The sequence below is a fragment of the Pimephales promelas genome, chromosome 23 (assembly GCF_988280905.1).
Source record: "Pimephales promelas chromosome 23, fPimPro1.hap1.1, whole genome shotgun sequence".
Taxonomy (NCBI): domain Eukaryota; kingdom Metazoa; phylum Chordata; class Actinopteri; order Cypriniformes; family Leuciscidae; genus Pimephales; species Pimephales promelas.
The window spans coordinates 25,760,001-25,773,199 of record NC_142791.1 but is presented as its reverse complement, the minus strand read 5'-3'; the positions used below and the strand labels follow the sequence as shown (position 1 = coordinate 25,773,199).

Sequence of the window (13,199 nt, the reverse complement as noted above, 5' to 3'; positions counted from 1 at the left end):
AAAAACATTAAATGTGACGTACACATTCATAGATAGTTTTCTAAACTTTGTTATTCTTTATAGACCGTCGTATTCATGTTAAAGGCACGTCGTTTGGTTTGACCTGCAGTTCCCTTCCAGTAGCATAAGTGGCGCTGTGGCGCAACGGGTACAATGTCTCGCTCGTCTGCCTGTGCGCAAACACACGTGTGAAGATGGAGGAGGATAGACTACTTTTTCATGAGATGGGCTTAGATGATCGGCTATTAAAGGTAAAATATATAGTCGGGCTTATAATATAAAGTCTGTCCGCCTCGAAATGCCAGACAGCAGGATATCATCAGTGTGACTTGTGCCGTCTGTATGAATTTTGTGTCTGTTTCGACATTATATTATTTACTGGCTAACATTAGCACTGTCATTCCTGAAATAGAATAAAATAGAACTCTCATTGGATCCATGCAAACATTTCTTTTTTGGTTCAACAGATTCACCATAAATGCCTTTGTTGTATATCAGTATTTAGTTATATGAATACCATAGTTCCTTCCAAAATACTATAGTTAGTACAGTAAAAGTGTGGCAATATGTATAAATATATTTTATATATATATTAGTGCTGTCAAGTCGATCTACCATAAAATACATTGTTTACATAATATATGGATGTATATCACATATGCATGTCTGTGTTTGTGAGTGTATATACTGTATTTATGTGTGTGTATGTTTTGTATATAATTGCGATTAATCGCACCCAAAATAAAAGTTTGTGTTTACATAATATGTGTGTGTAGTGTGTATAATTATTTTAAATATATAAATACACACACACATGCATGTATATATTTAAGAAAAAAAATGTGTTATTAATATATCAAATATTTATATTTATGTATAATATTAATTTTGTATAAATATATATTAAGTATATACATGCACGTATTTCTTAAATGTATACACGCATGTGTATATATTTATATACAAAATAAGTATACACACTACACACACACATATATTATGTAAACACAAACTTTTATTTTGGATGCGATTAATCGTTTTACAGCCCTATTTGGATTAGAAATGCAAAAGATATTGGTAAAAGAAGCACACGTTGAAGATGTTTAGATGATGTTTAGAAGGTTGTGGTTTAAAATAAACATTCTGACATTAACACTCTGTAAACATTAAGTCAAGTTTGCTTTGTAATTGTACCAATGAGCACTCAAACACACCAAACCAACAATTTCTAAGAACTATTATTATAAATTGTCACCATATCACCATTATAAATTGTTATGCAACCATGTAGTTCAATTTTCCGCATTTATTGTATGTCAGTATTAGTACTTGCTTTCATACCACAAATAAAAACTTTTGCTCTGTGATTGTAACAATGAGCGCTCAAACCAACAATTACTAAAAACAGATTTTGTACGGGCTCTGCACTATTATATATCATTTCTGATTTTCAGATGTGACCCTGCATGTTGATGCCTCAAATCACAAAACATTTTGGATCCCATTTACTCTTGTATTTAAGTGCTGTCCGCTTGTGATGCTTGATTTGGTGCTGCTGTTGTTGTGTGTCTCAGGCTCTGGCTGATCTAGGCTGGTCTCAGCCCACGCTCATCCAGGAGAAAGCCATCCCGCTGGCGCTGGAGGGGAAAGATCTGCTGGCCCGAGCTCGAACCGGATCGGGGAAAACCGCAGCCTATGCGGTCCCACTGATCCAAAGAATCCTGACGTCCAAACAGGTGATGTGTGGCTGTTATTCATTCATACTAAGCTTATACTGATGACAGAAATGAGTAACATTTGTTTTTGCTGGTGTTGAATGTTTGCTGTGTGCAGACTGTACGTGAGCAGGCCATTAGAGCTCTAGTCCTGGTCCCGACTAAAGAACTGGGCCAGCAGGTCCAAACCATGATCCGCCAGCTCACTGCGTACTGCGGCCGAGACGTGCGAGTGGCGGACATCTCTGGGAAGGCGGATCTATCGGCACAGAAGTCAGTACTACAACAAATCACTGGACTGAGCATATTTGCTAAAGGAACTATATATATGGAATTCAATTTGATGATATTGTTCTTGAACTATATATATATATATTAGTTCTGAACTAATTTGTTTTTTTGGGGGGGGGGGGGGATTTGAAATATTGAATGCAGGAAGTAAAACTCCAGTTCATTGCTGTTTTAGTATTAGTTATATACTGTTATAGTATTTATTCATATTTTGAATTAACATTTATTAAATATTTACTTTTTTTTATTTATTTGAGACATTTCTCTACTTAATATTATTGTTTTGAATATTACTATTTAGGTTTATTTTTTTATTTTATTTCAGTTAATATCATTTAATATTTATATTTTATATAATGTCAGCTTTATTTTAATTAACACATTTATTTTCAATAGTTTTAATAGTAGTTTATGGGCACCTATTATGTCTTGATTTTGTTTTTGGGCTCTACTAGAATAAGTTTTCATGTTTAAATGTTCAAAAAACACATTATTTTCTCTCATATTCTCCTCTCTTCCCAGTCTGTCAGTAACGCTCTGTTTAGTTCCTGTCTCTATGAAGCCCTTCCTTCTGATAAGCACACTGTGCTCTGATTGGTCAGCTGGATCAGTGTGTTGTGATTGGTCAAGCGCTTCTGGTGTGTTTGGGAAATGTCCCGCCTCTTACCATAACCACCAGTTTAACACGCTACTAACTCATTCAACCAGGCCCCGCCCCTTTATTCTGCGTATAAATTATTCATTTAAGCTCTCAAATCTCATTCTAATTGTAATTGGATATTGATTCCAAGAAACATTTACAATGCTTTGTGTTTCACAGGCCTATTTTAATGGAGAAGCCAGATATTGTGGTGAGCACGCCGTCCCGTGTTCAGGCTCACATCAACGCCCAGAACCTGCAGCTGCACTCTTCATTAGAGATGCTGGTCATCGACGAGGCTGATCTACTCTTCTCGTTTGGGTTTGAAGCAGACCTTAAAAGCCTGTTGTGGTACGTGTTTGATTGAAACAGTTTTTGCTGTGTAAAATATCTTAAACTGTGACGGTCTGACGGGCTTGGGACGACATGAGGGAGAGTCATTAATGACATCATGTTTATTTTTGGGTGAACTAACCCTTTAATAGGGCACTTTGACTGAACACTTCTCCTTAAGATGTGCTCTCTTCTATTTGGACTTTGTTACAACATCTAGTATTTGTCTGGTCCCCTCTGCAGTCACTTCCCCAAGATCTACCAGGCGTTCCTCATGTCGGCGACGCTGAATGACGACGTTCAGGCCCTGAAAGAGCTCGTCCTCCACAACCCAGTAAGTGCAGTAGCAGAGAAGCGCTAGCAGCGTGTGTGTGTGTGTGGTTCTGATGGTTCTCCTGCTCCTGCTGTAGGTGACGCTGAAGCTCCAGGGTTCCCAGCTGCCCGACAGCTCTCAGCTCCAGCAATACAGTGTCCAGTGTGAGGAGGAGGACAAGTTCCTGCTCATCTACACGCTCCTGAAGCTCGGCCTGGTTCGAGGGAAGTCTCTTATATTCGTCGGCGATGTGGACCGCTGTTACCGGCTCAAACTGTTTTTGGAGCAGTTCAGCATCCCTGCTTGTGTCCTGAACTCTGAACTGCCGGTTCACTCCAGGTAGGAGAAGAGACTTGAAATCAAAGTTTATTTTCTTAAAGCTGCAGTGTGTCATTTCTGCACCATTAAATAGCCCTGCTGCTGTTGGTCGAGGCTGTTTTGTGTTGAGGCACTTCCAGGATTATTACCATCACCAACTAAAACTAATTAAAAATGATAGAAATAAAATTAGATGGGGAAAAAAAACGTTTTTTATATAATTTATTTAGGGAAATTAACTTAAAGGAGTAGTTCACTTTTAAAAACAACTTTTGCTGATAATTTTCTCACCCCCATGTCATCCAAGATGTCCACGTCTTTCTTTCTTCAGTCGAAAAGAAATGAAGGATTTTGATGAAAACATTCCAGGATTTTTCTCCATATAATGGACTTCAATGGGAACCAAACAATTCAAGGTCCAAAAGAGAGTTTCAGTGCAGCTTCAAAGGGCTTTAAACGATTCCAGATGATGAATAAGGGTCTTATCAAGCGAAACGATCGCTCTTTTAAAAAATAAAAAAGTTTAAGTTTTATAAGTACATATGCTCACCTTGCTCTGTTCTGTGATGCGCGTTCGTGACTCTCCTGTTCAAACCCGTCCATCAAAATGAACAAATTTTTTTTCGAGTCATGACTCAAAAGGTCCTAGATAAGACCCTTATTCGTCATATTCATTCAATCTTTGTTGTAAAGCGATCTTTGGTGACATTGATGATTACGTTACGGTTGATCATCTGTCCATCATCGTATAAAGCCCGTCCTGATGATTTGATTGGTCCGAACAGCTTTGGTTCGGGCACACTTGCTTCACAACAGATCAAGTCCAGAACGACCTTGTTTAAAATTTTCCTGTTATAATACTTCTTGCTGATGTATACAATGCCATGAGGTTGGAGAAAAATATGGACCAGTAATATTTGTAGATATTAGTCGTTACGTCACATCATTCACAGGTGTTTAATGCTGTTTTCATGTTGCATTCGGTGTACTTAAATCTGTTTTATTTCGGTCTGTTTTTTCAGGTGTCACATTATCGCTCAGTTTAATCAAGGCTTCTACAATTACATCATCGCCACGGATGAACAAGGACTAGAGAATCCCGTGGCAAGTTCCCAGAAAACACAGGACAAAGGAAAGAAGAAAAAGAACTCTGGGAAAAGTGGAAAGTATGAGTTCCCTGCTAATGAAATAGAAATCATTTTAAAATATTAATTATTTATTCTTTAAATGGTTGGTGTTTTAAAATGGTTTCAGCTTTAAACATGTATACTGACTTTTGTTTTGTCCTCTCAGAGGCAAAGACAAGGAATATGGCGTTTCCAGAGGGATCGACTTTCACAACGTGTCTAATGTGATCAACTTTGATTTTCCCACTTCAGTGGAGTCCTACATTCACCGCGTCGGCAGGTACACTGACGATTATTATCCCACTATATTCAGAAAAAATCATTTATATTTAATTTTAATTTTAGTTTGTTAACAACAATTAATTATTTTTATATTTTTAGTTATAGATTCAGTAATTTTATGTGCTTTTGTCATTGTATAGTCTATTTTTTATTCTATTTTCATGAATTTATATTGATTTCAGTTTTAGATATTTTAGCACTTTAACAAACTTATTTTATTTAATTTAGTTATTTTTAATTTGTTTGTCTTTCATCTAAAATTTATATAATTTTTTTCACCTTAATTTAAATTATCTTAAATTATTTCTAATACATTTAGTTAATACTGATTGATTTATTTTTTATATTTTCATTTGAATAATTTTATGTACTTTTTGCCAGTTTTATCATCTTTGTTTTTAAAACCTATTTAGCAATGATTTATATTTAAATCAGTTTTAAAACTTTTAATACTCGGACAAACTTATTTTATTTTTATTTAGTTGCCATTTTATAATTTTTGTGTAAGATTTATATTTTTAATATTATAAAAAATTATATTGTATTTTATTGTAGCTATATACACTCACCTAAAGGATTATTGGGAACACCATACTAAAACTGTGTTTGACCCCCTTTCGCCTTCAGAACTGCCATAATTCTACGTGGCATTGATTCAACAAGGTGCTGAAACCATTCTTTAGAAATGTTGGCCCATATTGATAGGATAGCATCTTGCAGTTGATGGAGATTTGTGGGATGCACATCCAGGGCACGAAGCTCCCGTTCCACCACATCCCAAAGATGATCTATTGGGTTGAGATCTGGTGACTGTGGGGGCCATTTTACTACAGTCAACTCATTGACATGTTCAAGAAACCAATCTAAAATGATTCCAGCTTTGTGACATGGTGCATTATCCTGCTGGAAGTAGCCATCAGAGGATGGGGACATGGTGGTCATAAAGGGATGGACATGGTCAGAAACAATGCTCAGGTAGGCCGTGGCATTTAAACGATGTCCAATTGGCACTAAGAGTCTAAAGTGTGCCAAGAAAACATCCTCACACCATTACACCACCACCACCAGCCTGCACAGTGGGAACAAGGCATGATGGATCCATGTTCTCATTCTGTTTACGCCAAATTCTGACTCTACCATCTGAAATCGAGACTCATCAGACCAGGCAACATTTTTACAGTCTTTTCCAGAGCTCTTGCAAATTGTCGCCTCTTTTTCCTATTTGTAGTGGAGATGAGTGGTACCCGGTGGGGTCTTCTGCTGTTGTAGCCCATCAGCCTCAAGGTTGTGTGTGTTGTGTCTTCTTCACAAATGCTTTGCTGCATACCTCGGTTGTAACGAGTGGTTATTTTAGTCAAAGTTGTTCTTCTATCAGCTTGAATCAGTCGACCCATTCTCCTCTGACCTCTCGCATCAACAAGGCATTTTGGCCCACAGGACTGCCGCATACTGGATGTTTTTCCCTTTTCACAGCATTCTTTGTAAACCCTAGAAATGGTTGTGTGTGAAAATCCCAGTAACTGAGCAGATTGTGAAATACTCAGACACCAACAGTCATGCCACGCTCAAAATTACTTAAATCACCTTTCTTTCCCATTCTGACATTCAGTTTGGAGTTCAGGAGATTGTCTTGACCAGGACCACACCCCGAAATGCATTGAAGACACTGCCATGTGATTGGTTGATTAGAGAATTGCATTAATGAGAAATTGCTAATAATCCTTTAGTTGAGTGTAAATTAACATTTAGATTTAATTAACAATAATACTAGTTAATCCTGATTTTCCCTGCTTCCCTTTAGAACGGCTCGTGCGGATAATCAGGGCACTGCGTTGTCCTTCATTTCTCACACAGAAATCCCGATGCTCACAGAGGTGGAAAGCGCTCTCACTGGAGGTGAAAGTCACATGCTTCATACATGGTCACCAACAACTAAATCAGGCCTGCTTGTTCTCTTAACCTAATATTATAAACTAGCATTAAAAACGATGGTATTGTTTAGAATTTTACTGTATTTATTGTATATTTCTTGCAGATATGAAGGGAAAAAAATCGCAAGCAAATTTATTCCTTTGTTTTCAGACACAGAATGTGTTTTGAAGCCGTACGGGTTCAAAATGGAGGAAATCGAGGGTTTCAGATACAGATGTCGGGTATGTTTGTGTCCTCTTATAGTACTGAAGCCGTATTGTGGTTTGGTTCACCTGAAGTCTCTTATATGGTATAATTTACCCAGGATGCAATGAGATCAGTCACAAAGCAGGCGGTGAAGGAGGCCAGACTGAAGGAGATCAAACAAGAGCTGCTCAATTCAGAGAAACTCAAGGTTTGTGCTCTTTAAACACGGCTTATTTTAACCAGTTACTCTCTCGTGTTGATCGACCCTAGTAACTAATGTCCTTTCTCTGACAGACGTATTTTGAAGACAATCCCAGAGACTTACAGCTGCTGCGACACGACAAAGACCTTCATCCCGCCGTCATCAAACCTCACATGAAGAACGTGCCCGAATACCTGAGTAAGGAGTGATCGCTTTTTGATTGACGTATATATTGGACGCACGGACAAATGAATCTCAAACACAGTTTTCATGTCCGTTTCAGTCCCGGCTACGCTGAAAAGTCTCGTCAATCCTCTGAAACAACGGAGGAAAAGGAAGTTTAAAACGGGTGGCATGATGCTGAGCAGCTTTAAGGTGATGATTGTTCATGTACTTGAACACTTTTGTAGCTCAACGTAACATTACATGCATATTAACTACTTAATGATATAATTAGGGCTGCCCCGACCAGACTGAATCCATTAGTCGACTATTTGCACGTTTATGATATTAATTTGATTACTTATATAGTACTTAAGAGGTTAAAGAAAAATACTTAACTGGAGTAATCAGTAATAGTTTCTCCGTCACAGATTGCATGACTTCACCACTTCCTGTGGAGGTGTTTTTTTTATTTATTTATTAAAATTTGGTCGACTAAGCCCTTTCTCAGTGACTAACGTTTAGTCAACTATTAGGAGGTAGAGCCAGACTGATATATCGGCAGACCGATATATTAGGCATTTTCCAAACTATCGGTATCGGCAGTTATAATGGCCGATAAATTAATATTTCAAAAATAAAATAAAAACGGACGTAACACGCTTGAACCATGTCATGAGTGTTGGAGTTGTATAGTTTGTCCACCAGAGGGCACTCTACACCGTCCCTGTTGGCAACACTCGTTGAGTTGGTCACGATACGTACATTGTTTGAATAACAATTAAAAGAACATCGCCATCAGTTCCCTTAACTCAAATAAGCATGACAAAATTAGTGACCATCATGTCCAGTTTAAAAAATAAAATTAAAAAATAAATAAAATATCGGATTTTAAAACCCTAAAATATTTGTATCGGTATCGCCCTTTAAAATCCTTTATCGGTCGGGCTCTAGGAGGCAGCCCTAGATATGACATAATTGGTTTATTAAGAATTAGATACTTAATATGACTCGAATTGTCTATAAAAACACAATCTGAATCAATCATTTTCAACTTTTGTTGCATTTGCAGAATTTCAAAGGCAAAAATCCACTGAAGAGTTTTCGCTACACAAGGAAGAAGCGCGGTGAAAAGAAGGCTGGGAAAACCTAACAGCTTCAGAGACATTGGGATGTTGAGGAATCGTCTGGACACTTTGTAAACATGCAGTGAACTGTTCATCCTGGCTTCCTGCATGTTTGAAATATTCCTTATGGATTTTGAACATGTAATATTGTTTCATTAATACTAACACTCTACTTCATAAAGTGTCTCATGTTCTGGTTTTGATTGGAAAGCTTCAGAGCTTCATTTAGATCACCTTCAAATTGCACAAGTAATTAACAAAAAAATCAACTATTGTCAAAAGAATTTATCAAGATTTTTTTTTTTTTTAGTTTTTTCTCCATTTTTTTCAATTAAATTCACATTTAGTTCTTATGAGAAATTGTCATGAAAATAATATCACGAGGTCCTTAAAATTCGTTGATATTGAGAGGAAATATGACTTGTTTTATGTTTATTGCCAAATATAAACCTGTGACAAAATGCTTTTATATCCATATTAAATGGACAAACCGATTCTGAAGTTGTAATTTAATGTCCACATCAAATACTCATTTGATCACAAGAACAACAGACTAGTTATGGTGCAGGTTACTGGTTAAAAACTTTTATTAATGCCAAATATTTATTAATCAGCATGTTAACTTTTACTACAATTAATGAGTATGTGAAGGGGAACAATTAATTTAAACATCACTAAATGCTCAGGTTCTTCTAAAATGAGCCAGCAATGATTTGGCAATTACCAGAAGGCACCTCAAAAGGTCTTAGTTAGTTAGTGGTACATGTGAAGGGTAACTTGCACATTACTGAGGGCAGATACACAAGCACACACTCATTTAGATGTCGATATAACACTGTTTCCTGTGCGGAAACACCTCAACCATTCAAAAGAAGCAAACGCAGAACAAATGTTTACATCGACACAACACTCCATGGAGTAAGAAATGTCAATCCAGCTCTACTGACCCACAACATTAGTGTTTGAACATGTCATAGTGACCAGTTTAAGGATTTGTAGATTCTCCTGTTCATACAAAACGTTCCTATAGTGCCAGCTGGTACAGCATATATATATCTACTGAAAAACATGAGTGAATTGGGTTATATTTCACCACAAATAAGACTAGAAAATCTTATTTTGCCTAAACAAACTTAAGCATATATTTAAAGACATAATTTTCAAAAGAATTAAGATTGTTTTCACCCCCAAACTCACATTATTTTCCAATTTAATTTCCTGCGTAAAACATTATTTTACTGTACTGACATTTTTTTAGTCTTGTAAATTAAATTAGCATAAAGGCAGTACAATAACTATCATGGTTTACACATGTACTTTACAATAAACAGTTTCTCAAAACAAATTCAGGGAAATTTGTGCTTAATTGTACAATTGAAAAAAAAAATTACATTTTGTCTTCTGATTTTGGGGTGAAATAAGACCTACTGTAGCACCAGTTGCATAAACTTGCCCACCATGTTAGTTGTGTCCCAAATTAACTATGAAACATGATGTATTTATGCACTATTTACTCAAACCTGAAGTGTATGAATTTTATACGGTCATTTAACATCAGGGTCTGAAAGCCTCTGTTATGGCAGTTGAGTGCATGCGTAGAATTCAAGAATAGTTAAAGCTGCAAGCAACTTTTAGCGGTGTTCAAGCAGCCTTTAAGCACAAAAGCATCAAAAGACATTAGGTTTTATGTAGCAAGCATTTAACCAATGAGATCATAGATGGAATAGACCATGTTTTATCATGATTCACCATATTTCAGTGTGATTTTCATTATTTACCATGTTCCAGTATGATTTACCATAGTTTCAAGCTTGATACCTTTTTGACGGTTATAGCGCCACCTATGGTCCGATCTTCACGAAACTTTGCATGCTTCCTAACCATGTTAGGACACATGTTCATAATTTTTTGTGAAGTTTTGACTTTTCTTTTAGGATTTATTGACTGTATTTTCCCACGGACCACTTTCTAAATGACCCTGTTGTAGACAACCAAATGCAAAATTTAAACTTTTTTTTTGATAATTATTGATCTAGAGTCCAGAGAATAGGCCTAAACCGGTCTGGTTCCGATCGGGCAAAAAACCAGGGACTAGTTCGCAAACGTAGGTTTTGGACAAAATTCGACATAGCGGAAAATCTATCTTGCCTAAATCAAAATCCGAGATATACATATTGTCCGTCTTGAGCTAAGGATCACATCGTTGTACAAAATCTTGAGGCAAAGTCAAACGGTCTAGGAGTTATGAGCAATTTTGTACTTTTGGTTGCTGTAGCGCCACCTATGGGCCAATCGGGCTCATACTCTGATAGGTTCTCCCCAAAATGAGGGCTACCATCTGGCCAGGTCTCAAGTCTCTAGGCCTTACGGTTTGGGCTGCATGATGCGTTTTACGGCAGAAGAAGAAGAATAAAAACCCTTACAAATACTACACAATAGGTTTTCAGCACTTCGTGCTTGAACACCTAATAACAATGAGACCTTTTTGACGGTTATAGCGCCACCTATGGTCCGATCTTCACGAAACTTTGCATGCTTCCTAACCATGTTAGGACACACATGTTCATAAATTTTTGTGAAGTTCTGACCTTTCTTTTAGGATTTATTGGCTTTTGACTGTATTTTGCCACGGACCACTTTCTAAATGACCCTGTTGTAGACAACCAAATGCAAAATTTCAACTTTTTTTTCTCGATAATTATTGATCTAGAGTCTCGAGAATAGGCCTAAACCGGTCTGGTTCCGATCAGGCAAAAAACCAGGGACTAGTTCGCAAAAGTAGGTTATGGACAAAATTCGACATAGCGGACATTTTTTTTTTGCCTAAATCAAAATCCGAGATATTGTCCGTCTCAAGCTAAGGATCACATCGTTGTACAAAACGTTGAGGCTAAGTCAAATGGTCTAGGAGTTATGAGCAATTTTGTACTTTTGGTTGCTGTAGCGCCACCTATGGGCCAATCGGGCTCATACTCTGGTAGTTTCTCCCCAAAATGAGGGCTACCATCTGGCCAGGTCTCAAGTTTCTAGGCCTTACGGTTTGGGCTGCAGGATGCGTTTTACGGCAGAAGAATAATAATAAAAATCCTTACAAATACAATAGGTTTTCAGCACTTGTTCGTGCTTGAACACCTAATAACAATGAGACCTTTTTGACGGTTATAGGGTCTAGGAGTTATGAGCAATTTTGTTCTTTTGGTTGCAGTAGCGCCACCTATGGGTCAATCGGGCTCATACTCTGATAGGTACTGCCCAAATTGAGGCCTACCATCTGGCCAGGTTTCAAGTCTCTAGGCCTTACGGTTTGGGCTGCACGATGAATGGGCCACACATGCACTCAACTTGAATATTCTCCAACACTTCATGTTTGCAGAGTATTTAAAGTGCACTTTTTCTTTAACGGCGTAGAATAGTGCATGAATATGCAATCTTTCAGTCTTTTCCAATTAGACCAATCTTACCATTTTATGTAACAGAGTTAAAAAAAAGTTAGGAGCGGTCTAAATGTAGAAGACTAAGCAGTTTATGCAACCGTCCACTGGACACGTTCACCCAGATAATGCTGGTTTTACTCAACTTTTGTGCATGTACGTTTACGCTTTACAACGAGAGAAAAAGCACAACAAGAGCCTTCAGGCTGTTAGCAGCAAAGCATCATTAGATTGGACACAGCATTCGAGAGGTCCAGCGAGAGTCATGTGATCAAACACAATCACTAACACAGCACAGATATACACTCACAACAGCGTTTACCGTCACACAAGGATCAAGGGGGCTGATTTCACAGTAAACCACACTTTAAGGCTTTATTATTACTCTCAAATATCACAATACACCAGCTGGTTTACTTATAATCAGGTGAAAATATTGCAGGAATGTTTCTTATATGCAGTGATTCAAGAACACGGAAGATGCAGGGAACCAAAGCTAATATGATTCAGTTATTTATTTACATTTTCAAGAGAGAAAAGGTATTAGAATTGTACACAAACAGACTTTGAAACATTTAATTTGGTCAGTCACTCACAATATTGCGGATTGAGAATCCAACCAACATGAGCACTCAATGAATATTTAACACATTGTTCACTGTTGTCACATTTAAAAAAGGAGTTCACGTCACATGTCCACTCTACAAGGCGCTTCAAAACTGCCAAAGCCGAATAATGGGTCTAAATATAGAGATCGCAGCATTTTCACTCGCACGTTGTCCATAGATAAGGCTAAATGAACAGTCTGATGTCAACACACCTGTGTCTAAAAGTAAGGCACAGCGGGGACGTTTGACCCCTCTATGCTTTTATCTGTATCCGTTTTGAGCTTGTGCCAGACCCTGAGGAACCGCCAAGGAACGCTGAAGAAAACCAAGTTCTCACACAACATGAAAACCGATGGCAGAGTAAGTGTGGTGCATCATGGGAAATCAGCCCCCTCTGAGCCTGTCATTGTGTACCGTTGGATCGTTTCTCTCATGTATTCGCTATGACTGCTGCATGATGAAAGCACCAGCCCACACCAGGACAGAGAGAAAGAGAGAGAAAAGAAATAGAAAATCAGAGAGGAGAGGTGGC

The 13,199-nt window shown here is 37.6% G+C and overlaps 2 protein-coding genes across 3 annotated transcripts in view; one reads left to right on the top strand and one right to left on the bottom strand.

Moving 5' to 3' along the window:
- Window positions 1-103: 103 nt before the first annotated feature.
- Window positions 104-9,122, top strand: ddx56 (DEAD-box helicase 56). The gene is made up of 14 exons (XM_039678191.2): window positions 104-251; window positions 1,575-1,736; window positions 1,834-1,988; window positions 2,827-2,997; window positions 3,223-3,313; window positions 3,390-3,631; window positions 4,633-4,776; window positions 4,904-5,017; window positions 6,821-6,915; window positions 7,102-7,172; window positions 7,256-7,345; window positions 7,432-7,537; window positions 7,623-7,714; window positions 8,574-9,122. Exons 1-14 carry the CDS (start codon window positions 195-197, stop codon window positions 8,652-8,654), a joined length of 1,671 nt encoding a protein of 556 aa, XP_039534125.1. The 5' UTR covers window positions 104-194; the 3' UTR covers window positions 8,655-9,122.
- A 3,434-nt stretch (window positions 9,123-12,556) lies between these two features.
- ykt6 (YKT6 v-SNARE homolog (S. cerevisiae)) overlaps window positions 12,557-13,199 on the bottom strand; it is a 4,493-nt gene continuing 3,850 nt past the window's right edge. For both annotated transcript variants that reach the window (XM_039678192.2, XM_039678193.2), the window contains exon 8: window positions 12,557-13,199. This exon is cut by the window's right edge and continues 64 nt beyond it. The gene's annotated coding sequence lies outside the window, so the exon portion shown is untranslated.